The sequence below is a fragment of the Callospermophilus lateralis genome, chromosome 17 (assembly GCF_048772815.1).
Source record: "Callospermophilus lateralis isolate mCalLat2 chromosome 17, mCalLat2.hap1, whole genome shotgun sequence".
Taxonomy (NCBI): domain Eukaryota; kingdom Metazoa; phylum Chordata; class Mammalia; order Rodentia; family Sciuridae; genus Callospermophilus; species Callospermophilus lateralis.
In genome coordinates this window covers 20,863,238-20,891,120 of record NC_135321.1, presented here as the reverse complement: position 1 = coordinate 20,891,120, position 27,883 = coordinate 20,863,238, and the positions used below count along the sequence as shown (strand labels likewise).

The 27,883-nt window shown below is 36.1% G+C and overlaps 1 protein-coding gene across 1 annotated transcript in view; it reads left to right on the top strand.

Annotated features, from left to right (window-relative positions):
- Dcc (DCC netrin 1 receptor) overlaps positions 1-27,883 on the top strand; it is a 1,060,049-nt gene that overhangs the window by 744,375 nt on the left and 287,791 nt on the right. The window contains exons 9-11 of the mRNA XM_076836991.2: positions 2,136-2,290; positions 24,871-25,019; positions 27,131-27,269. Of these exons, the coding sequence (XP_076693106.2) occupies positions 2,136-2,290; positions 24,871-25,019; positions 27,131-27,269 (443 nt within the window). The remainder of the gene's footprint in view (positions 1-2,135; positions 2,291-24,870; positions 25,020-27,130; positions 27,270-27,883) is intronic.

The following is a 27,883-nucleotide window of genomic DNA, read 5'->3' as shown; positions in this document are numbered from 1 at the left end:
TGTAGGTTCTCTCTTTTCCCATTTGGTAGCTACCTTTGCTGTGCAGAAACATCATAGCTTGATCTCATCCCACGTGTCTATTTTTGCTTCTGTTCCCTGTTCTTTGGTGGTCTTATAAAAAAAAAATCATCACCTATGCAATATCTTGAAGGCTTCCTCCTGTGTTTCTAAGAGTTTTTATAGTCTCAAGTTCTTACATTTAGGTCTCTGATCTTTGGATGATGAGGTTCTCTTTTAAAAAGCAACTTGCTGGCCTAACTGTGTTTAGTTTGGTAGGGTATGACAGTGCAACCTGTGATATGTTGAAGTATCATACAGTGTTTCTTATATTTGGCTGCTTTGGGTTATACTGAATCCCATCCAGACCTCCCAGATAGAATTCATTATGCAGCCTTTACCAACATAACACTGTATTTCTAAAAATTTGTCTACCCTCAGGCTATGTTTAGATTCATATTGTGTGCTTTTTCTTTGTAGTTCTAACATGTACATAACATAATATTTGCGCTTTTAACCATTTTTAAGTGCACAATTCCATAGCATTAACTTTGTTCTTTCTTGTTGTGCCACCATCTCCACCATGTGTTCGCAGAACTTTCCATCTTCTCTAATTAAAGCTTCATACCCATTAATTAGACCCTGAGCCCCAACCTGAGGAAACCACACAAAGGTGCATATTTTAATATTTATCTGTACTGGATAAAATTATGCTAGTGATAGAACAAGCTCTAATACGTATAATCACTCAAATCTCTATTTCTGACTCTATAAGAAATAAAACAATGCCCTAATTGACAGTTTTTCTCCCCCAGCTCTTCTCCAAAATTCTTGTAAACTTTGACCCCTGTCCATGATCAATGTGTGAAATCTAAGATCATCATGCTTGGCTACGTCAAGTCCACAATAAAGGAAGAAAATCTGGAGGGTTAGTTATATGCAGTGATTTTAGGCTCAGAGTGAATCAGCACACATCACATATACTCCATCAGATGTCTTCATCCAGGGTTTAGTAGGCTGGGAAATGTAGTCTAGCATGTTAAGAAGAAGAAAATTTTGATTTAAGGATGAGCTAGCCAGGTTCTGCTGCATGATATTTCGAGTGTACATAGGCTCAGGAATCATCATTCATGCCTCTAGAAACTTTTTATTTTGATTCTTCTTTTTGAAAAACTAATTTTCCCTGAGAGAAAAGTAGGCTTCACTTTAAATATCTCCAAAAATAAAACAAAACTCTGTGACACAATTAAAATGAACATGTAATTCCACTGAAAGCTAAGAGATATTATCTAGGGATAGAAACCTTAACAAACTGTGAGTAGTTGAGCATTTCTACTTTACTCAGTTCACAATTATATGTTAAGGGTCAATGAAGATATCTATGAGGTCTAGGATCTTTTGCATCCTTAAAGAAAATTTCAGTAGTTCTCTTGTTTACTGATAGCATCCCTATTCATAGTTTGTCTTCTCTTAAAGTATATCTAAATCCCACCAGAATCAGCAAATCCAGTTGTTTACAACGTGGAAGACGCATTTAATTGGTAAAATGTATTGCGCTCATATAGAAGAGGCTTGAAGAAAAAGGAACGCAGACATTTTGACTATTTTTCTTCACACAGAAAATAATTTCTTTCCTTTTAATAAGTGCACTTAAAGTATCCACAGGAGCCCAAGCTCCATACATACATAGGAACACTTAGCATCTGCGTTTTCCTTTCCTACAAAGAAAGAAATGCATTTGCTGGCAATACTGACAAAGACCAATTTGTGGAATAATTGAAACCTTGATTTCTGTCATTAGCCGGATGTGTACAAAATGCATCTTCCTGTCTACATTCCAGATGCTTCTTCTTATTTTAATACCTCTTTGTTTCTCATGAGTTTCGAATTCTTAATTGTAAAGTGTCAAGGGAAAGTCTTTAGTTTGCAAGTTTCGTGAAGGATGACATCAACTTGAAAACCTTGCAACACTTATTTAAAGTTCCTTTCAAGTAGTTTATTTTCCATAGTAAGCCTCCGACCTCTTGATTCTGTCCCATAGTCATCCATAATGAGTGAGCTCTTGTAACCCAAGTAAAGGTCTGGGCCCAAAGTATTCATTTTGGAAATAATCTCTCTGTTCAACCTTGATTTCCTAGGGAACGAGCATTGAATACAACCCAGCCTGGGTCCCTTCAGCTTACCGTGGGAAACCTGAAGCCAGAAGCCATGTACACCTTCCGAGTTGTTGCCTACAATGAGTGGGGGCCAGGGGAGAGTTCTCAACCCATCAAGGTGGCCACTCAGCCTGAGTGTGAGTATGAAAAGGGAGAGGCTGTGTTTAGTAAGGGTTCATCAGCAGTGTCCTTGAGTCCTAGTAGAACTTCTTGGAGATGAGAAAACGGAAGGCAGGTGTTTGAACCAACGTGTTTAACTTGAAGGCTTTTATAGGAAAGATGACATGTTGACATATGGCCTCCTCACTCAGGCCTCATTCTCCACAATGGCAGATTAGAGGAAATAATGGCCCCATTCCTCCATATAGCTCACATCCTCATTTCCTAAAGTGACTCCTTGCCCAACTGTATTTCATCATCACCACCATTGAGTTTAATCCTTCTCCATTGATTTTTTCACATTTTCTAGAGTCAGTCTGGGCAGGATTTAGCATCAGGGGTAAAAGAAAAATGGCATAAAACTTCTAAATACAGGGACTTTTAAAGAATTTAAACAGGCAATGACAGCAGAAGAAGATACCAAAGGCCAACTGAGGCTTCAGAAGCATGGGAGACGTCCTCCACTGGACTGTCTCCTTGACATCCAACTTGAATCACTGTATTAGCCTCATTCCTCCCAAAGTAAAGCTGTAAAACAAGTTATAATTCCATACTATCAACTTTTATAAGGGAAGAGCACCCAAATTGTTCATTTAAGAGATATTTCTGTACCTTAAATAGTTTTAGTTTTTCTTATGGACCTCCAATGTTATTTAGAATGAAGACTTACTAATAAGTTTTCCAGCTTTATATTTTTAATTAAAAATTCTATTCTAAAGGTTAAATTCAGTGAGTAACTATTTGAAACATGCAGCCTTATTTTAGACACAATTTCCTGTGCTCCTTTTCTTTTCAATTAATAATACTCCTTTATTTGTGTTTATTGGTTTTATGTAAAACTATGTTTAACTTGAAAATGACTTCAAATGCTTTTGGAAGGAGATAAAATATAAGTTAGAAATGTGAGAAATAATCTCTGTACTGGGTTCACTTCCTGGGTGATTTATATCAGCATGTCAAAGAAGAAATCAAGATAGGCCATCAGAGTACTGGTTGATCATCTACTCTTGGCAAAATCTTCCTCCTTTCTTCATCTTAGCCAAGATTGCGCTGGCAAGATTGATATATTCATCCAGGCAAGGGCTAAGACCTCCAAGTCATGTAAATATTTGCCTCACAGAAACAAACTCTCAGACAATAACTTCAAAAACACAATAATATATACAGGTGTCCAGAAATTGTTTGAAAATGCAGGCTCCCAGGGAAGTCTGGCTGAATCAATTGCAGGTTTCAGTGCACAATGAAAATGCAAGGTCACTTTTCTGAAAATTAAAAAATGTTAACAACTATAATTACAGTAAGACATGAAGTCAGTCTTCGTGCACTTTCCCTCTAAGTGTGAGACCTTGTCCAACTTTGCTGGTTGTGCACCCATGAAGCTGGCCCTGATGAGGTTGTAAGAGCGAGTTGTTGCCCTGTGGATTTAAGGCACTTTCCATTTTACAATATCCATGTTAATTTAGCATTTGAGTCTTCAGTCTCTTCGTTGATTTAATGTTTATAGTTCATATATGGAGAATAAATCATTTTATGAATATTTGGCTTTTTGATTAATAAAGTTCAGTAAAAATCAAATTAGGCATATACACATGTATGTATGTGCTTGTTTATATGTATATATGTATACGATGTATATGTGTATATATATGTGTGTGTGTAAACATACATATATATGGTATATGCCACATTGTACATAGATTGACTTTAACCTCAAACATTCTATCAAGAAAAGTTTTGTTCAGTTTTCTAATATGAAACTTTAAATTTAAGCATTTTTTAAAAGATTCAATATGTACAGGTATCTGAATTCTTTACCCTAAACCTAATATTATCTTAGAATTGTTTTATTGTACTTTTCATGGTTGACTAGCCATGATTACATTGTATTTCTGATAAAAATCATAAGTTGTCAATCTTGCTTTCTCAAACTGAATAACTTATTTTTTCTTCTTCTACAAATATCATTGTTCCTAAATATTCAACTTAAAAATATTTTCAACTTTTTTCTCTTTTTTACTTTTTTTTAATGACAGTATTTGTAAATCAAGGGACAAAAATATTTTCCTTTTTAATACTAACTACTGAATATGAATATCTCAATACATAAGGCTTGTATACAGCAACATGTTCGGCAATTTTTAATGTAAGAATTTTTAAAAGCTTTCTTATTTGTATTGCCCATAGAACGTTCACTGTGTGAGACAAACAACAGCATACTTCAATTTATAGTTCTATATCATGAATGGCTACTATGCTCCTAATACTATTCTGAGCCACTTAAGGTGCTTTAGAAAAGGCATATACCTGTTAAAAGTAATGTAGTTAGGGATCTCATAAACTTCTTGGGGAAGTGAAAATTCTAAGTATGTGACAATCAAAAAAAAAAAGGTCCTTGGATAAGGGAACTTATAGGAAATTGTTAGATGGAATATAAGCCATTCTGAGTCACGCGTTTGCTTCTGTGCCCCTTATCTGATGGTCACAGCTTATTACATAGATATTTTTTATGTCTACACTATGCTGTACTTACTTCCTCCAGTCAGCCTTGTGTTGCAGAGAGAGCCCCAGCAGGCTCTGCATGACATTTATCCCTCCCTATTCAGAAAGCAGTGTAAGAAGTGTGAGCAGAAGTCTTCTCTGGATGCTTGCCTCTGTGTGCATTTACTTTGCTTAACAATTAACATAAAGTATGATGAGACAACTAAATAGTAACCACTACAAGTCCAATTGAATAAGACATGTTGTTTTGGTATTGTTATAGCATATAAATAATAATTTCTCCAGAAAATGAAAATGGAGAACCTGCAAGCTTTAGAAATGTGATGTAGCCTTGACTGTTTTTCATTAAGGGCAGCGGTAATGGCCTTAGAAAGCTCTTCATATTTTAGCCTTTATTAGCACTGTCTTTGATCACCTGTTTTTAACCGCTGTATGCAGTAGGGATTGTGTCTGGGGAGGTCTTTGGCTTGGCTGTGTTTCACGACCCTTGTCATTGGCTAACTCACCTTGTTGAGCAGGTAGGTAGAGGAGAACAGTTCAGCCTACAGAAGAGGCCTTGCAGAGCACTCTGTGAAACAGCTGACTCCTTCGATTCATTTATAATAAAAGCATGCTGTAGTTCACTTGCTGTGTTTATTACAGACATTAGGATAAATAAATTATATTATCATGACTAATAGGTGTTGCATATGTATTTTATCTTCTGTTGTTAACACCAAATACCATTTGGCAATTTACAAATATTACTAGTGAAAGGAACACTTCATCTCCTCTGAGCCTGCTCAAAAATATGCCAACTGGCAAGGGAAATGGAACATTCCAGGGATCCTCTGTTTCCTTCCTTTCTCTCCCCTTCTCTCTCTTCCCCCTTCTTCTAAGTCCATCTTTCTGTCTTTTAGAGGAAATACCAAGGTTGATTTCATTATTTGGACTAGGCAAGAGGGGGAGAAAAAAAAATCAATGTATCCTCTCTTGACAAAATGATTTTATCTTTTGAAAATGGGTCTCATCTGGGTGTGCATTTGGTTGCTTCTTTTATCACTGTTTCTCCAAATGTGATGTTGTAATTGTGCACTAAAATTACATGGCTTTTATACAAATTGAATTTCAAGTTTTTCATGTTATTTGAAAATATCAACTCTATTACAGAAACCATATTTTCAAGGAATAAAAACGGAGGGGAAATACGTCTGAAATATAAATCAGCCAGCAACTGTTTCTAAAAGTGCATACATTTTAGAGATGTAATCATTTAAAGTGTAATCATTTAAAGAGATCAACAGTCCAAGATCCAGTTTATGAAATAATCACCCGGAATAGAAAGACTTGATTTATATGAAGGCTTGTGTCCTCTGATTATATCTCCCTTTTGCTAAACCTTTGCTCTTTTCCCCCTGCCTTTATGGTGTATAATTTCTTCACTGTATTATCAGCCAGGATTTAAGTCCTTGCCTGCTTAAGACGTGTCTAATCTTTTCATACCACATGTGGCGAATTTTTGAATTATTATTTGGGGTCCTATAAGATGCTGTTAAGGCAGTTTAATCATACAGGATGTTAAAATGGACCACATATAGGTTTGAAGGCGTGGGTAAGAATAGGAAGCAGATTTGCTAGACCACAACCCAATTATCTATAAAGCCCTTTTATATTTAAGATTTGTAAGTAATATTCTTAAGTCCATTATATTCTTTACACTAAAAAGATGAATGCAAGCAGCCATACCCCCAGGTTGAGTGACTTTAGAATATGTTACGTAGAGGTACAGCTGTATTTACTTTTTTCCCTCCTTCCCTGGATTTAATTTAAAAAAAAAAAAATTCTAATAGAGTTCAACTAGTGTGGCGATTTTGGATAGAATAGAAAGTTCGTATCATGTTCCTGAATATTGCTACTGTATTCTAGATCAGATTTCTTCACCTCAGTTCCCTGAACTAGAAATTGGAGGTTTTATTTACTCTGCCTCTTCCCAGGTTGTAGAGATGAAATGAGAGAACACAGGGGCATCCCTGGGTCTTGCATGGCTTCAAGCAGGCACTCAATAGAAAGGAATTCCTTGACTGCAGCAGGGTCAAAGGAGAGCAGAATTCCAACAGCACAGCACTAAAAAACAAAGAGGGAGCTCACTAGAGTAATCACCTAGGAAAATAGGCTAATAGAGTGCCTTATTTACAGCTTGATACTGGTTCTACTACTATACAAATGTAAAGCCAGCATAATATATATATTTTTTTCACGTTTCTCACAGTCTTTCCTTACAATTTGGCAAGATGTCATAGACTGTCTTGTCTTCAAATGTTGCCTGATGTATATCTTAGCATCCCCAAATAAATTTGCTCAGTAAATACTGCATTATCTCATAAATTGTGCCAGTCTTGCCATTTTATGAATGGTTGGTTGGCTAAAAGATGCCAGTAGAATCTGGTCTGTACTTAAAGTGTGGGGGAACTGTAAAATATCAATTATTGTTGTTTTAACATGATTCCATAAATTACATAAGCCAAGTTTATTACAGTCTGTTCAGTCAATTTCCTTTATCACTAGGGCTTGTTGACAATTATTAAGCACGCTGCAAGTGATTTTAGCGACTGTTTAGGCTGACTACAGTGGCAAAATTGACCACTAGGCAGTTAATTGACAGTGGTCTGATTGCCTGGTCACATACATGGTTAAAAATTAAAGATAAGTATTGGCATCCTATCTCTTTTGGAGCACAGTGTACAGACTCATTATTTTTAAAAGTCTCTCATTGCAAAATATGTTTTCAAGTATTATAAATATAAGATGGGAGACGTTAAAGGCTTATGGCTTGGCATCCTTAGCAGCAGAAGTCTTAAGAAATCCATTTGGATTTAATGGTCAATTAAGCGAGGTATTATGTTTTTTTATAATGGCATACATTAGTGGAGGAATTGAAGATAGGCTTAGGAGGATGGAATGTTTAATCACCACTGGAAGAGTTCAAAGTAAACATGAGTCACTGTGTTCTTTTGTGATTTATTTAAAAATAATTATTTTGCTTCATTGTCCAGTATAGTAACCACTGCCCACATGTGATTGTTTAAATTTAACTGTCTTGAAATAAAACTTAGAATTCAGGTTTTTAAGTCACCCTAGCTACATTTCAGCTGCTCAATAGGATTTAAAATTTAAACAGAATTAAAAACTAAATCTCCAACTGCTCAGACTTGCTAAGCTCTTGGCTGTTGTATTGCAGAAAAGTTTCAAAGGTGACAGAAATTTCTATGGTGCAGCAGCAGCCTAGACCCAGTCAGTATATGAGACTGTGAAAGTCACTCATACATTGCCTTAAGTCAAGGAATGAGAGGTCTAGCAGAAACCAAGTAGAACTAAGAATATATTTAACAGAATTAATTCCCTCAAATATTGAAAAAATGATGAAAATATGTTTTGAATTAATAGAAAAATTTATTTTAAAAAGATCAGAGAATCTAGATCTGAACTCCTTATCTGCTTATTTACTTAAAGTTATTCAAATACTTTGTCATGCTAAAAAAATGACATTATCTTACAAAGTTCAATTGAAGGTGAAGGTCAAAGATAACTAGTTGTTTGGGTTAACAAGTGATATAACAAGTTCAGTTTCCCTAATAGCCCTTTATTGCCTTTTAACCTGTTTTATTTTGAGCACACACCATAATTCAGGCTTCTTCAGTGGCTTATAACCAATCATCTAGAAAAATTTTCTTCGTGAGAAATGATATCGAAAAAAAAAAAACTATTTCTTACTGACATTAAGGGATATAAGGAAAGGAAATGTGAATATGGTCAGAAGTTCTGCAGGTGGATTTGCTTGGGATCTAATTGCCTGGGATGGTATGGTTATGTGCTCTACTAAAAATGAAAGCAGGTTGCTTGCTAAACTGAATTAGAGCAAAAGTCAGATTGAGCATCTTTGGGGATATTGTCATCATTCTGGACCAGCTGAATAAAGCTCTATTCCAAAGATAAAACAGCTGAGCTGAGCTGTTTTAGGGAATCCTTCTATGGAAAGCTGATGAACATGACTAATGAAGAGTAAAGATAGAAAGGGAATGTGGCATTTTGCCACATATGTATTTATACACTCCCCCATCTTGCGAGCACTTTTAATCTATAGTGTCCATAAATGTTTGTTTAATCAAAAATTGTGATGTTTCAAGCCTCCTATAAAGTCTTGGGGATAGAAAATAAGAATGTCAAGATGATTTCTGTCTTCATCTGTCTGCTGCTATAACAAAATATCTGAGGCTGAATAATTTATAAAGAACACAGGTTTGTTTTTCACAGTCTCGAAGCTGAAAAGGCTGAGATCAAGGCACTGGCAGGTTCGGTGTCTGATGAGAACTGCTCTCATCATAGACGAGACCATGTGGCTGCATCCTCCAGAAAATATGCACACTGGGTCCTCACATTCCAGAGAAAACAGAGGGGTGAAAAGTGGGGGAAGGGCTAAGCCTTCTTGGCCTTCATGCCTCTTAAAGAGCTCACCTCATAATACTTATGTGTTAAGGATGAAGTTTCAAATCTTAAAGGAGACACGACTCAAATCATTCGAACATCCAAGATGTAGGGATGAATTTTTGATGGAAATGTATCTATAAAATAAATTATTCTAAATCTATTGTTAGAGCCAATTAATTTACTCTTCTCAACCTAAAGTCAGTGGTATTAGCATTAGTGTATGATTACTATGTAATTTAATGCATATATACTTCACTATACAAACGTGTTGGCTTTAATGTAAAGTATTTTAGTGCATTTAAAAAAATATCACATCACAAAATATACTGTTGACTAACATGATATAATACCCAACCAAAATTAAGTAAAGCTCAATTTTTACAATTTCACACTTCAATGGATTTTTAAAACTGCAGATTATATTCTACTGTAAAATGATAAATCTTACATGTGACCCAGGGAGTCAGTAATGTGACAAACTATCACTCTCTAAGTCCAAAGGTCCTGCATTGCATTATTTTAACAAAGGTATTTTTCCTACTTTGGAGAAGATAATCTGGCAGTGGCGACCCCAAGCACAACTGTCTTCTATTCTATGGAAATGCTTCCTGTTTTAGCTTGGTCTTTCCTTGTTGGGGAGACCAAATCAAATCTAACAAGGAATTAGATTGAGACAAAATTTCTGACCACTGGATATTTTACAGGAAGGAGAATTGCCATGGGTTGAAATGAAAGATTTTAAGGTGATGACAGCTAGTGCTTATAGTCATAGCTATTACTATCAAAACTCAGATGTTGCCATTCGTTTCTGGAAAGAAATGATCATGGGTTTTTGTCCACTGAAAGTCAAGCTGTGGGACTCAGCCCAGTCAATGCAAGTAACTCATACCTGACACCTTAGTTAAATCTGCAATCAATGTTCCAGGTACCCCAAGTAGAAGCAGAGTGAAAGATGGTTAGGAACAGTGATTTCAGAGGATTAAGAACCCAAACTCAGACTATTTCAAATTTCTGGCTTTTTCCTGTACTAGCTAATATGCTAATCATTCTGTGCCACACTTTCCTCACATGTAAAATGGAGATAATATCTATATGGCAGGATGTTGTAAAGATTAAAAGAAAACCTTTAAAATAGGAATACAACAGTACACCTTTGATCGGTGACTCTCATGATTAAGTGAGATATTTAGCCTGCTTCTGGCATATCCTCAGCCCTCAATAAATGCTAGCTATCACTATGATTTTTCATTACTTGATTCTAATTATTGGTCATATGATCATGTTTCTCCAAAATGCTTTCCTTCTCCTTTAGGCTATTTCATAAGCATCTCCTATTTCTCCATAAGATTTTTATTAAATAATTTCTAAGAACAAAAAGCAGATCCCAGCTAATTCATCACATTGTTCAATTTTTCAGCCTGCATGAGTCCATTTCTCACCTTCCAAATTTGTTTGAACCTCATCATGTCACTTATTCATTCATTATATTCCACACACCTTCATGGTATGCACCCAGTAGGTTTCTCAGTACCAAGAAGTCAGCAGTTAAAAAAACAAAAGAGTACCTAGCCTTATGAAGTTTATATTCCATTGATAGTGAAGGATAATGAACAAATAAAAATAAAAGCATGCAGAAGAACAAAATAGTTTACAGGGGCAAGAGTATAGAATGACCCTAGATAGGAAGGTCAGGAAAAGCTTTTCTGAATTAAGAGCACTTAAGGGGATACCTTGGAAAATTTGGAAGGGTGTTGGAAAATATCTAGGGGAGATATCTTAGGTGGAGCAAAGAGCAGTTGCCAAGATTCTGGAGAGGAGAAGCAAACAGTGGCTGCGTTTGGGCAGAGCAAATAACAGGGAGTATGGCAGAGGTGAGTTGAACGGCGTCAGGGCCTCACCTTGTCAAACTCTGAAAGCCACAAGAAGGAATCTGGATTTCACCATCAGTGGAGGCATCTGGGCAGGAGGGAGTGACTTGATTTGTTTTCATGTTTAAAATGGAATGGGAGGTGAAAGCAATAGTTTAATCCAGAGATAGCTTAGGTTTCTGTGGTAATTTTGGAGGAGCTGAGGACTAGTAGACAGCTTTGGAAGATAGGAACATAATCTGCTGCTGGATGTGGTGTAAGAGAAAAGACAGCAGTCAAGTGTACTGTTAAGTTCGGGCTTCAGAAAGCAGATGAGGGGCAGCTCTGTTTATTGGGATCAGAAAACTGAGGATGTGTAGAGAGGGGAGACATGCTGGGAAAATCAGGACTTATGTTTTCATTTTTAACATGTTAGGTTTGACTGTTAAATGTATGCAGGTATTATTTAATTAGACTGTAAGCTCAAAGCAAGAATTTAACAATTCTTTGAACATAAAAATGAAAGAACATTCTTCATATAGGCAGGCCAGTTTCTATTGTAGAGGAACAGTTAGCTTCAAATATTGGCAAAGCTGGGCAGTTACTGGAAAAACATGAAGAATTCCACATGTATCGCAGGGTATGCACATTGCCAGGCACAGAAGATGCTCAAATAGTTGTTGACCATAGAGAAGTCCCCTTTTTGGAAATCTTCCTGTCAGGCCTGGGAAGTGTAATTTAATGTGACTGATACCAGAAAGAAGAGTCCATTAAAAGGAAGACTCAGATCTTCAGCCTAGTCTTCCAGCTGCCAATATTTTCCAAAAAAATCCATCCAATAGGGGCAAATCAATGCCAGGGTAAGTATTAGCCGAGAGCCAGCCTGTTTTCTGATGTGTGCTTTGCCTGTGTTCATTAAACAGGTGATTGAATTCTAATGGGATGTCAGTGCAGGATGATCCACAGGTTGATTTTCTATGACTGCATCAGAATTGTACAGACACAAGCCTGGTTTAGGGCCAAGTGAAGGCCACAGAATTAAGAAGAAAATCATCTTTAGGCTTTCAATATCCCTTTCCTTTACTTCTCTCATATCTTGGGGATCTTTGATCTTCCATTAATTAAGGGCACCAAAAATATAAAACATTTACCCAGTGTTCTACAGCATACAGCTAAATTCATAAAGAACTTTGAGATGGCGGCTTCTAATCATTGAACTTTACACAGGATAAACATGGGGACCAGAGTGTTTAAGGCCAATCAAAGGGTGAATCAATAAACTGGTGGGATCACTGCACTAACGTTGAGACTCCTGGTTCACCAATGATGTTAAACAGCAGGCCTGAAATCATCACAGTTTTCTTTCTGCAATGGAAACAGCATTACGCAAATAAAAAAGAGGCCTGAGATCTATCTATTCTAGACTGAGATCTTATCTGTACTTTCAAGATATATTTTTGAGGAAGTCACTGGCCCTTTCTCATTCCCACTTTATCTTATAAAATAAGGATCATACTATATGTATTAATTTCCTAGGCTGCCCTAACAAAATACTGCAAACTGGGAGACTTAAAACAATGGAAATATAACCTCTCACTATCTTGAGCCTAAGAATCTGAAATTCAAGTGTCAGCAGGGCCATCATTCCTCTAGGAAAAAAAAGCCTTTCTTATCCTTTGTGGCTTCTGGTGGGTGCTGGCCTGGCCATTCTTGCATTTCTTGCCCTGACCTTGTATCCCTCTACTCTCTGTGTGTATCTTCACATGGCCTTTTCTCCTCTGCATCTGGGCCCTGTGTGTCTACTTCTCTTCTGTAAGACACCAGTCATACTGTATTTAGGATCCACCTTAATCCAGTATGACTTCATCTTTGCTAATTGTATCTGCAAAGACCTTATTCTAAATAAGGCCAAATTCTGAGGTTCCATGGATTTCTGGTATACTGTTCAACCCTTTATACTATCCTACAGATGTAGACGTGTAAATAACGAGGATTTTTAGTAAGAGTCCATATAGTCTGATTGAACAATAAGCAATTATTTAGTGAAGGAATTACCTTTTTCATTTCAAAATCATTTTGATCATTGCCTCTCAAGCAAGAAGGAAATATTGGTGTTAAGTGACATTCCAATGTCTTTAAAATCATATCTGATATATTCTTCTTCCGTCTCCTCTTCAGAGTGCTAACTCTGCGCTGTAGGCAGTGGGACATAGCACTTCCTGGACTGTAAGGAGTGCAGACTGCTAAGACTGCCGGAGGACACTGATTCGCAGAGTCCTTAGGCGCAGTTGACTGAAGCTGCCAGTGGGATCACAGGAACCACACACTTACGTTTCTACTCTTTGACCTTCGGTTGATAAAAACCCCTGTAATTCTTTCCTCCCAGATACTGATGCCACCATCTGGACTCTGATTTCAACCGTTATGATCTGAAATAGTAATTCCATGTCACTACCTTAAAATCTTTCGACTTCAGCCCATAGCTATTCTCTGTACCTATAAAATATTCTTTGAGCAAGAATCCTGGCCCAACCCAATTCCTACAGAATACATGACAAAATTAAATGTGACAAAGCTATTAGTGTCAGGGGTGGGGACTGACCCTAGCCTAACATTCCTGGCACACTGTGTGTGTGTGTGTGTGTGTGTGTGCGTGCTCGCGCGCGCGTGCACAAATGGAGATTAACCATGATAATTTTGGGGAAAATGGTAAAAAGCCAATATTAACTACACTTTAACAATAGTTCTTTAATGAGTTTAATTTTCCATCAGTTCACCATTATTAAAATTAATTCAGAGAATATAACACTGACAGCATATTATTTTTGAAATCCCAATATATTGAGAATAAGCCAGTGTGGGGTGAGTTACACTAAGCTGAGGAACATTCTAAGTACATAATTTCTACTCCTTGCTGTAAATTGCCTCCTTGATCTTAACCCTCAGCTGTCTTTGTTTCCATTCCCTCTTTTAAATGCCTTGTGCTAAAATCAAAACACTACTTCCATTTTTCTAATCAACTTGTAGTTCAGTTCCAGTTCTTCAAAAAAAAAAAAAAAATGCTTAGGACTCTCAGAAACGAGTTGATCTCCCTTCCAGAGGCACGCTTCATGTTTCATCATTTAATATCATATGTGAACATAAATAACAATATGAGAAATTTAATATCTCACTGACATTTTAGATTATGCCGCAGGGTTTAAATTTAGTAGCTTGTTTAATTTTATCACTTCATGAAATGAATTTATTTCCTCAATGTTCTTATAGTATTTTTATCAATTTCTTTGGATGTATTGAATTACCCTCCCTCCCCATTCCCATTCAAGAAGTTTTCAAGCATCCTACTAGGGCTGCCCACACCTGGGAAGTTCGGGAAGACAGTCACTAGTCACAAGTGACTATTGAGCCCTTAAAATGTGACTGGCATGAAGTGGCATATGCTACAAATGTAAAATGCAGCATTTTAAAGATTTAGTATAAAAATAATATAATTTTTTTTAGATTTTGTATTAATTATATTTAAAAATGTTATATTAGATGTCTTGAGTTAAATGTGTTATTAAAAACTAATTATGCCTATTTAAATTTTACCTTTCAAAAATGTGCCTACTAGAAAATTTAAGTAGTATATATATATATATATTCATGACTCATTATCTTTATATTAGATGATGGTAGCTTATATGTATATCCTTGTGGTTTTTTTAATTTATATATGACAGCAGAATGCATTACAAATCTTATTACATATATAGAGCACAATTTTTCATATCTCTGGTTGTAAACATAGTATATTCACACCAATTTGTATCTTCATACATGTACTTTGGATAGCAATGATCATCACATTCCACCATCATTAATTACCCCATGCCCTCTCCCTTTCCCTCCAACCCCTCTGCCCTATATAGACTTCATCTGTACCTCTCATGCTCCCGCTCCTCTCAGGCAGGAAGTCAAGGAGGTTGTCAGTCTTACATTAAGTTGAATTTCAGAGTTACTGTAATGCAATTTTTCAGTTGGACCATTCTCAAAGCATATTTTTTCTGAAAGAGGTGCTTCATTCACATTTGACCATTATATTCCTTACTTTGTATTTTTTTAACATCATAACTGATAACATGAATTAAAGCCATTTTTTATAATTGATCTGACACTTTATAGTACCAATGGAAATAAAAGTAAATGAGGTGGAGTTAGGGAAAGGAGAGGGATATTTGGCTCTGTAGCAGCACACTGGTGCTCCTATGCTCAGTTTTACCTAAAGTCTCTCTCCAACTTCTATGAGATGATTTACTACTGAAGTCTGTCTTCCTGGAGCTATCTCTGAACAAGCCCAAGTCTTCCAAGTGGTTAATAAACTTCTTATCTTTTGAATACTGAAAATAAAATAAACTTAATCTTCAGGGTAGTTCAGTCAGCAGACCGAGAGCCTTTTAGATGCTTTGTAGAGATACAGGCCTACTAGGTTTTCTGCCCTTTGTGATTATCAATCTTTTTCTTGCATGCATGTATGTGGAAGAGCATTAAAAGTGCTTCTCGGTGATGAATGTCAGGGGAATCACAAAGTGAATATTAATTTCACAATTGTCAAGGTCAGATGTGCACCCAGGTTCATTGTTATTGGAATTTTTATTGTTGCTGCTGTTAGAAAAGGTATTTAATCTTGGGCTCTCCTCCACCCACGTGTCAAGAAAGTAAGTGAGCAGATTTTTTTAATATGCACATACATTGCTAAGAAAGAAGTGCCTTAGCACAGTCCAATCTATTAATTGAGACAATTATTTTGAAGACCTTCAAAAGGATCAAGGTGTCGATTTAAAGGAGCTAAATTGAAGTAGAATAAACAAAAGATCACAAGATCTGGAAACCAGGGTGATGTTCCTGAAAAGCAGGTGACTATATATGGAAAAGGAAAGAGAAAAAAAAATGTGCAGAAGAAATAAATAAAGAAGGTACATATCTGTGATGAAGACATTCCTAGAAGCAGAGTATAAAATTAACTAACTGAGAGTCCAAGAAATTAAAAGAGAAGGAAAGATGGAGAAAAATACTAGGTCATGATGATCTATATGGGGATAAATAACCAGCTGGACATGTCTGTATATAGTCAAGTGCCTTGATCCCAATGTGGTGCTGAAGCTGTGATATTCACCCACGCACACGCCTACACCCCACATACCTGCCCAGTTTAGTCTCTCCCAGTACTTCCCATTTCAGAATAGTCCACAAAAATACCCCAGCTGGGCATATCCACATGGTAGTATTCATGCTTGCTTCTGGTATGGTCTTCACTCCCCCATCTCCAGCCCACATCCTGTTGACTTTACCTTCCACACAGCTTCTAGATGCATCCCCTTCACTGCCTCTCTATCTGATTCTCTGATTCTTAAAATATCAAAATCCTCCCAAGACCTTTAAAGACTAGTCTGGCCTGTGGAAATATCTCCTACTTCATTTGGACTCCTCTCCTCCTGGCTCCTGGTGGTCCTGTTACCTTTGACTGTGAGTTCTAGGGAAGTTTTTCCCATCAGTTTTCAGAGTGTCTGGCCCTCAAAACATTAGTTAATATTTATTGAGCAATTCATTTGTGCCAGGGATCAATTCATAAATTATTGATTGTGAATCTTCACAACAAATCTACAAGCTAGAAATTGGTATAAACCCCATTTTTTAAAGATAAAGAAATTTCACTTCAAAGATAGTGAGTAGCTTGACCTTGGTAAAACAGCCTGAGTAAAGGTTCTTAATTTGAACACTGGGTCTCTGGAGGGTATGTTCTTGACTGCTGGTCTCTGTAATTGATGACTTGCTGGATGAGGTTGGCTGGCATTTCCTGAATCGGAGTAGGCCAGAATTCTGACTTCTATGAAACCCGTGTTAGGGGAACAGAGTTCTAAATTTCTTCCTTAATTTATAGTCCCTCCCCAAAGAACCAGTTTACCCAAGGCAGTTGGTTATCTTTTAAGGCCTAGAAATAGATAAACAATAAATTTCTTCCCCAAAGAGATGGTATCATTTAAGGTAGGATCGTTTTGCCCCTTTGTAGAAAAAAAAAAAAATCTGCTCACTTACTATCTGCAGAAGATTGCTACTTCCTTCTCTAATAAATGGCACAGGGGCCCCTTTATAAAAAGCAATCTATACATGTCATTTATTGCTCTATTAAAACTACAAACATCAGATATTGATTCTTCCCCTCCTGACCATAGTACAAGCCAACTTCAAGAAATGTTGCTGGGATTTAGTTACATTATCACCATGGGAAACACAGTGGGTTCTGCATGAGCTGAAGACATGTTTCTCTGATGCATATCTATTTATAGAGAGCTGAAATTTTTGTGTGAAGTAATGCAGTCTTGAAGTACACATGAGTCTCAAATCAGTGTAAACCAAGTGAGAGGCCAGCAAATGACCTTTCTGGGCCTTTCTGTTTGTGACTCTTCTGTAAGAATTAAACATCAATGTATCGTCTGCATAATGTGGAAATAAAACAACAAAAATGACACCATGTGGGTTATTTATGAGGAGGTGCAGAGGCTCAACTTGTATTTGTGATGACTCTTCAAGCAACTCTGGGCTGTTTCATGAAGCATTCTCTTGGCCAGGTTTGGTTTATAAACAGCATTCTGGTCAGGACTCATGGTACATGTTTGGGCATCTGCAGTACAGGGTTTCTCATCTGTTCATGTTTTTCAAACAATCCAGAGAATAAAGACAAGAATACTAGTTCTTCTAAATGTCTACGGAGAGAATGAAACTTTGGAAAAATTTATGGAACTTGATTTTAGTTTATACTCTATTATCTACAGATTATTTTGTACACTTTGTTTCAAGATTTTCTCAGGAGTTCAGAATTTCTACACCACGGAGCTATTATAGTTTCCTATAATTCTTACAATAACTCTGTGATATAGAGATTATGAACTCCTGAGAAAATCTTGTCCACAGTTTGGAGGGTTTTAAAACTTTATTACATTTTCCTGAGATTGATAGAACATTCTTTGATTTGCTGATACCAAATTATTTAGTGATAACTTCATGCTTTGGGGGAAAGTGTCTTGCTTCCTTATTGTAAGACGCCCTATAACATCCTTAATTTAGTTCACCTTGGAATTATTCTCATTATGTTAAATTGAAGCTCTCATCACGAAGCCTTTCCTGAAGGATATTTTTCTTGCTATTCACCAACTTGTCAGTTCTGTTCTGGAAAAGCCAACATAAAGACCATTAACCACCAAATTCATTCATATAGGTATTTTCTGACTCATTGGATTCATCCTACATTCTTGAACATCTCTGTCCCTTTTTTCATCAGTGTGATTCCTCATTGTTCTTTAAGAAGTGCTTGTAACTGAACCCCCCATTTTACCATCCCTGATTTCTGTAGACTTGTTGACAGACAAGTTTCTGAAACACCTTTGTACTTAATCTTCTGCTCTTAGCCTTGATTATCTAAGTTCTGTTATTGCTCTTCAGGTGTTTGGTGTGTGTTCTCTGTCTTAATACATTCTTTGAAAATTTCTATCATAATAAGATATTTCAGAGTGCTGGAGAAAGCACTGAATGCTAAGCACATGCAAAATATAATTAGACTTTAAAATAAGATGCTGCTTTCATCTAAACTTTTCAATCATAATGGAGAGTAACCAGACCTGTGCTATTTGGAGGGGGAAAAACATTTTTTAAGTAAGATCAGGCTTATATGACATGAAGACTTCATTAATATGTAACATGTAACATGTTTGGCTGGAAATTTCTTTTTACCTTCAATGTTTGGTATTTTAGGTGATTTTTCAATGTCATAAAAACATTTGCCTTACACATTGCTCAGGAATCTCCAATTTAAATCATTTGAAATGTCAGCTACAAAATCAGGAATCTTCACTGCACTTTGTGTTTCTGGAGATTAGCTTTGTTTCACAAGGTCAAATAGCTTTACATACTTTACCAAGGTATACTACTACCTGGTGGTATTAATGAAAAATCTGAGCTACCTTCCTGAAAGAACCTTATTTGGGGGTCAACTCCTGAAATCATTTTCAGTAGCCAACCACTTCAAGCTCTGAATTGAATCATAAGAAATCCACTTTCAGGACAAGCTGCTTCTGTTAAGCTGTCAGAAATACCTATCACTTAATATACTGGCATATATATGTGTATATAATATATAAAGGATGATATATATCATATACTTTATATGTGTTTATCTGTATATAGATCTATCCTTTACATATTTATACACACATATACACACAGTGGCACAGTTGAGTAGGTCATAAGTTAGCAGAGAGTGCCTATTAAACCCGAAAGCAAAATGAGCAGGTAATAACTGCTTTCTCCAATGAAACCTTGTCAGACTCCTGTGGTTTCATATTAGAAACCTACCCCATAGTTTTTGCTTCTTCCTTGCCAAATTACTGTCATATCTCCTAACTATGTATATAGTTCATTGAAAAAGGGGTTTCATTATGTTAATAATTACATTGCCTGCAGGCTTTTTGATGTTGCATTCCCCATACAGAATAGAAGCAGATTTCATAGAAATATCATTAAAGCTGTTAACTACAGGAGAAAAAAATCAAGGAGGCAATCAAAGCATGCACTTTATTATCAATAAATGCAAGTAGTTTCAGAAATGGCTCACATTTGAAACATGTTCATTGAGGAAATTGTTGGCTATAGAAGCTGTTGCTTAAAGTAAGAGAGCTTTGTGATGTGAATCCATTTGGATCACTTCAGATAATTACTTAGATTTGTTGGTATCCATCTCTTAAAATAGTCTCAAGAAGAATTTTTAAATTAGTAAACTGATAAAAGAGATAGAATCATCCTCAGAATTCTGAATTGAGGGCATCTCAATTATAGGTCATTATTTGAATGACAATACAAGTGACAGTTTTTTCTTCCCCTGAATCCACTTACTTTAGTCCTTAAAAAAAGTGTCTGTTAAATTTATGATTAAAGAACATTAGAACTCCCTGTACTACATTGTCATTTTGAAAGAAACTTTAAATATTCAAATGTTCAACTACGTAGCCTCTGACATTAACATTTGTCTTCATTTTGAACTTCCCGCTGAGAAACATCAGTGTAATGGCTGAGAGGCATCAGCCCCATTCCATATTATTACAATAGCAGCATGACTTGATTCTTCTAAAGCTTTTTCTTTGAAACCCTTATATTCACATTTATATTTCGAAGGGATTCCTTAAACTCTTGAGGTTTTTTGAGAAACATATATTTCATAAATCATAATTTGGTATTTCAAAGTCAGTCGATGAGCAAGTAGGTAGATGAGTATTAAATAGAAAAAAAGGGAAAGGGAGGGAGGGAGTAAAGAAAGAAAAAAGGAAGAAAGGAAGGAAGAAATTAATTCATTTATATGAGAGGACTTCTCAATCACCAGAAGCCATATATCTTGTAAAACCTAAAATATTTGGTAAATTAAAGCGGATGAATTCAAATGCCTTTGAAATACTCATAATGTGAAAAGTGATGTAGCAATCTAGTTTACAAAGTTATTTCAGCTTCGAAAACCATAACATTTGAATAAATGTTATAAATGTTATAGATGTCTCTTTAAAATGAAATCATTTCCATAGTTCTTACAATAGCATAAATAGAAACCACTACAAGTCATTCAACGATAATCACCAACTCTCTGAACCAAAGCAAACCAGAGATATTATCTAATTCATCGGGAATTAGAAATTTGGGAATCATAGGCACCAATGATAGAAACTGTAGACCATATTCCTCCAAAAATGTATGTTGCATTTGTGAAAATTGTAATCAATTTCAGAGAGTTCGTAGACTTCTTGCTAGGGACAGTTCCCCCTCATACATAGAGATAAGAATATCATACCTCCTCTCATCTATAATTATTCAACTGTAGCCCATTAAACCATGGTAGTTCACTCTCTAGCATGCATGCACACATACAGTCTTCCATATGCATATGTGATAAGCCATGCTATGTTAAAGATTTGACTAGCTTTTTTTTTTTCCCTCAAACTTGCAGTCCTCCTGCCTCATTCTCCCAAGTTGCTAGGATTACAGGCATGCGCCACCATGCCTGTAGCTGACTTTTATATAACATTATTCAGGTTAATATGCAACAAGGTTTCATTACAATGTGCTCTGTTATCCTATAAATTTATATATAGTCAGAAATTAATATTCCCAGTGCAAGTAGTGACACATAATACATCTCATTTATTCCAACATAACTATTTAATTTGTTCTTAGATACAGGTGTTATAATGAATTTGTACTGCAATGCAGTATTGAAATTTTAAAAGGTGGTTGGCTAATCTGACATTGATTGATGAGTTACTTGCATAGGTTATGTATCTATTCTGAAATCTTTCCATTCTTTGAAAAAACAGGTAACTTGAATGGAGATGGAGAAAAATTAGATGCAGTTTGCCACAAAATTATTGTCCAACTGAGGAGATCAGTGGAGACTATTAAAGACATCTTGGAAATGATGAGCAGTTAAGCCCATTAAGTTTCTTGACTGACATGCTAAAATGTAATGAAATGGAGGGCTAGAGCTGTTAACTGTGTTGATTTCACATCTAATTCCCATTCTTGAACATTTTTTGAGTCCCTTTTTGTTTTCCTGCTTGCAACTCATATGCATATAACATTACCTATGTAAAATTATATAAATTATATACTTAAACCCACTTTATGGGTCTAACTGACTAAATGTACAAGTATATACAAGTATATACCTATATACATATAAACCCATCATTAACATAAAACAATATATTATCCACATATATAAGTCAAGGCTATAATTCAAAGGGAAAATATGAGGGAATTCATGAATCTGAATTTGTAGCGCTTTTGTGAAGAAGAATAAGTATTTAATAGCTACTGTCGAGACTCGCTATCCTGACACAGGAACGTTGTGAAGAAGAATATCCTACATGCAGGCAATATTTTGCTGTAAATCAGAAGGCTGTTGTTTTCTGAAGGAAATATATGTATAATTTGATGGCAATCCATGTTTTGATATTTATATTTATTCAAATCAACATAGAGTTATGACATTTTTATTCTAATATATGAGAATATTAAACAAAATCTACCAATACTTTCATATCATAAAATAAATTATATTTTAAGTCAAAAGAGTGAAAGTATGAAACAATTTAATATTGAAGGATAATCTTTTCTTAGGAGAAAAGGCAATTGAAAACTACCACAACAAAAGGAATGTTCTTGTTTGGCTAGTAACTTGTGCAAGCACTTCGGTGGCTTATGAGTACTTGAACTAAATGCTCCAACAGTTCCTTTTTATTTGCAGTGTCTATTATTTCTGTTTGAAATCCTTCTGGAAACCAAAGCACACATTTCTCCCTAACAGTATCCAATGACTATAAGGAAGGTGGACAAATACACTTAATGAGTAAATGGTTAGTGTTGGCACTAGTCATGTGAACGGAGTCCAAATTAAGGTAATAACTGCCTGATATTCTGTAGTCGACAACAATTAACTACATGAATATAAAGAAGTTACAAGATAGGGAAAAGGCACAGAAATTACAGAATAGCATGGGCACCCCCCCACACACACACACACACAAACACACACACACACAAACACACACACACACACACACATTTCTTTGCTTCTCTACAAAGCCTTTACGTACTGCTCAGGTGCTACGTAACTTGAGGTGCAGGATCATTTCCTTCCCCTTTGCTCCTTAAAACTTCAAGTCCATATGAATCACTTCCCGTTGCCTCATTGTGCTTTAGTGAGCAGGACGAGCCGACACTTCCCAAACATTATCATCTGTCCCCTTCTCTCAGACATCCACTAGTTTTTAGTCTCCCAGTCCTCTGGGGGTGCAAAATCAGGTCTGGACTTTTACCTTCTTTGAATGTGTTACATCTCACCACAGAAATGGGATTAAAATCTGAATAGTTTCTTCCAGATGAAACTACTGTTTATGACAAGTAATTCTCTTTCAGTTAAGCTATAAGAAAGCAAGAAGGAAAGCATTTGGCAACTACTTTACACACCACTGGGTCACACCTCTATGTTCTGTGTGAACCGTGTTAAAATCCGAGGTCCCTCACATTCCACATATATCTTCTGCAAGCTCCTGGAATTCAGAGCTTTCATTCCTTTCTCTGTCTTTCTTACTTAGAGGAATAACAAATTTCAAATCAGAAATGTTCTTTTTGCATTTTTTATAAGTATATAAGTAATCACAGAACCATAAAAATTATTTGTTTTTATTACTATGCTTTAAAACTTTAAAATACTATACTGTGATGATTCAGGAAACAATGTTCATAGACAGGTTATTATTTATTTATTTTTCCCATGACGCAAATGGACTTGCTTCATGGTCTCCATGGTCTCCATGGTCTCCATGCTTCCACATAAACTAATTATATTGTGTAAACTGTGACATGAGATAAGACTCCCTGTTATTACGGTATTGTGCCCCTAACGTCCTCTTTGCAGAATAGGATGTTGTCATAGAAAAACTATCCTTTCCTGGAAGAGTACTGGGGTAGGAACACTCTTGTCTGTCAAATGTCCAATTCTTGAGGACCAAGGGTCCTCCTGTGGAAGAAAGGAAATTGGCAGAGGAAGGGAAGGCGAGGTCAAACAGAGGAGAGATGGACTGGAATGAACCACATTTAAACTCTGATCAGAATATCTATGAAAGCGCATGTCAATATATAAACATGAGGGTATGTACGTATGCACACATCCGCACGTGTCTTATCTCTGTACCCTGAAAATACATGAAGCAAAGCTGTTAAAAGTAGTAGTTAATAACACCTAGCATTCTGATCTTGGTCCTTAATGCCATTCCAAGAATGAGAAATCATGGGGAAAACATCTGATTCCAGAGCTAGGGAAGGATCAAGACGGATCAGAAAGAAAGGAAATGCTCCACTAAATGAAGGGATAGATCACAGGGACAGAGAAATGAATTTAAAGAGAAATGAACTTAAAAAGGACTTCACAAGTCATATCTGGGACAATGTGACCACAAAATAATTAAGGATGATATGACTTATAAACCATGAAAAGGTAACAGGTACAAAAATAGTAAAAATCTGAAAATTTCTGCATCTTGAAATACCTGGTCAGAAGTGCTGATTATGTGATTGTGGACTTGTTTTATCTAATTTTGTTAATAAGCAAGTTACTTATGTGTGATTAAGTAAAGTGATAGTTAGGAGAAAAAATGGAATACTAGAAAATAAAATTAAAAACGAATCCTAAAAATAATTTTAAAGAACGAGAGTCAAGCAAGATTGTAAATTGCTGACTTGAATAACAACCATGTGATAAATTATCCATACCTGTGCTGCCTATTTTAATAATAAATGGAAATGTTCAAGTACTCTAATTGTATTTTCTCTCACAGGCAATGGTATACTGGTAGAGTGGAAAATTATTCAGATTAAGAATTTAGATTCAGAATCCCACTCTTTTCTAACATTACCTTAGTTTTTAATACTTCTTGGCCATTTTCTTTAAGAATAAAATGAAATAAGTAATGCAATTAATATAAGCTTTTACTTTATTTTTAAAATTCAGTGAGTCTAAATTTTCATTTTTTTATATTTTATTTATTGATATCCATGTGGCTCTAAAATTATACATTTTGCTATTTTTTTCCTTGAACTAGAAAATTTGCAAGTTTATTTGTTTTGCAGAAGTGAACCCTTTTATACTAATCAATGTGTTTTGTACACAGTGCAAGTTCCAGGGCCAGTAGAAAACCTGCAAGCTGTATCTACCTCACCTACCTCAATTCTTATTACCTGGGAACCCCCTGCCTATGCAAATGGTCCAGTCCAAGGTTACAGATTATTCTGCACCGAGGTGTCCACAGGGAAAGAACAGGTAGGTAAGGGCATGAGTCGCACAGCCTGTCTACTGGGTGGCTCTCCAGCTAGAGAAGAAGGAGACTTGCAAGCTCCTGATATGGTTCAGTGTTAAACATATTCATTGGATGGTGGATTAGTTCTAAAGTACTTGTTATTGAAAACTTTAAGCAATTTAATTGAATTCTGTTGTGAAAAAAGGCAAATAGACTGTAAGTTGAGGTTAAAAGAGATTGATGCTCATTTTGGGTTTGAATATGCAGTAGCCTAGGCCAATGTAGGTAACCACATTTGTGTGCACTGAGAGATAGTGTACTTTCCTTACTTATGGGAAGGAGGGAATGCATCTGGATATATTATCCATATATATATGTATATATCCTTAGCCAGATGGCTGTTAGGTTGTTGTTTTTTGTTTGTTTGTTTTTTGGTTTTCAAGTTTTCATTTGTTTTAACTAGTTATACATGAAAGTAGAATGTATTATGCACTTTGATATATCATACATAAATGGGGTATAATTTCTCATTTTTTCTGATTGTATGTGCTGTAGAAGCACATCAGTCATGCAGTCATGTATGTGCATAAGGTAATAATGGCTGTTTCAGATGACTGTTTGCATTCTTCCCTATCAGACTGTTTCTATCCTCACCATCACCCTCCTTCTTGCATTTTGTTTCTAATTTGTTATTAACACAGATGCCTGAAAAGAGGCAGATTGGCTGTTAAGGTAAAGCTAGAGTAAATAAGTCTTTGAGAGAGACAAAGGAAAGTCAGCAATTCTCTTTTGTGACATTCTTATGACTGTTGAGATATTTACTGCTAGACCATCACCTTCATGTGGAGAAGATACACAGACAAGTGGATAGCTAAATAGCAGAGTGGCCTCAGGATCTGAGAGGGCTCTATTTTGTGAAGGTTGCCAAGCATAAGGTGGTCTCCAGGCTTCCACATAAACTGCATTTTGCAGTAATTTTTACTTCAAATCCTGAAACAGGGGGCTGGAGCTATATAGCACCTGCCTAGTGAATCCCAGTATCACCAAAGAGACAGAAAGAAAGAAAGAGAGAGAAAGTGACCAATCTGAAATAGTTTAGAGTTCAGGTCTATTTCCAAGTTACATGACAGACAGCATTCAATAAGCTGCTCCTATGTAATCCTTCTTCCTTCTTCTTCTTCTTTTTTTTTTTTCTTTTTTTTTTTTTAGTACCAGGGAATAGACTCATGATATGGGGTACTTAACCCCTGAACGATATCCTCAGACCTTTTTATTTATTGATTGATTGATTTTTAATTTTGAGACAAAGTCTTGCTAAGTTGCTTCAGGCCTAGCTAAATTGCTGTGGCTGGACTTGAATTTGCAATCCTCCTGCTTCAGTCAGCAGTCGCTGGGATTACAGGGATGCACCCCAAGCCCAGATTCCATGCCAATTTCAACTATTATTTTTTTACTACCTCTTTGATTCAATGTCCTATGTATTTTAGTCTTCAGTAATTCATTTCCCCAACCTATTTAAAAAAATTCAAAAGCAATGTCACCCAAGGCACATTGAGTGTGAGATCATCCTGGAGAGCTAAATGAGGCGATCCTCTGGTGAGTGCAACTTTCACCTTCAGGACCGCATTGACTGCAGCTGTGAAGTGCCAACAGTTTCAGCCTACATCTCAGCATTTGGGGAGATACAAACTGTGGCAAAGTATCTGAGAGTTTCAAGAGCTGTGGGTACATGTCAGCAAGCAATGGAGCAAATCTATGGATTCTTGGTGAATTATTCCATTTGAAGTGGGAGCCAGTCTCTGTTCCTAGGGCTCTACAGCCACCTTCTGCTCATCAGGGATTTGGTGTGGGTGGAATAACTGCTACCATTCAATGCCCTGGGTGGTATTAAAAAACTGGAACTTAATGGCTACAAATAGAGCATAGTGCTATTTTTATAAGGAGTCTATAGAGCAGTGTGGGCTCAGTGGGGGAGTGTGTGTCACAGGTAAGGTTTTACAACTCATTATAGGCTAGAATGAATGTACTTTAGTGAGCAGGAGTCTAATGTCCATTTCAGTGATTGCACAAAAAGGCTACCCTTCCTGCTTTAATGCACCTCCTTAATAACAGTTTTGACGTTTTATGTCTCCAGAATATAGAAGTCGATGGACTATCTTATAAACTGGAAGGCCTGAAAAAATTCACGGAATATACTCTTCGATTCTTAGCTTATAATCGCTATGGACCAGGAGTATCTACTGAGGATATCACAGTGGTTACACTTTCAGATGGTAAGTGATAAAGAGTGAAATTTCATTCACACATTCACTATAATAATGAAATACCATTGGCATGTATGTCAGAGATTCCATTTTCAAGGCTTCCTGACTAAAGTTTTGTGGAATATTTTAACACAAATTAGAAAATTCTGTGAACTCACTTATGCTATTATCAAACTTAAACCTTCTGTCCAGGTATGTACTCTGAGTCAGGTATTAATAGGTCCTTCTTAAGGTGTGATAGTTGCCTAAGACCTCAAATAATTTTTGTGCATGTTTTTATTGCTATAAATGCTCTAATGCAAGCTCCTTTGTGAGTGGACTAATTTGGCATGTTTCTGTTATTCCTCATTCTAAAGGGCACAGATGATTTAAAGTGTAATCAGTACCCCTAAATAGCTCTTAATTTGAAAATATAAGGAATTAGCCCCAAAATATTAACCATTAAATGTATGAATAGTAAACATGAAAATGTATATTTTAATTTTACTTTTTCTGATGAATGAAAGATTAGACTTTTTTAATGCTATAAAAGAGAGGAAGGAATCCTGGTCAAGAGAATGGATTTGATTAAGCAGTGGCATGGAAAATTAGAGAACTAGGGATAATGAAAGTTGGAAAAATCT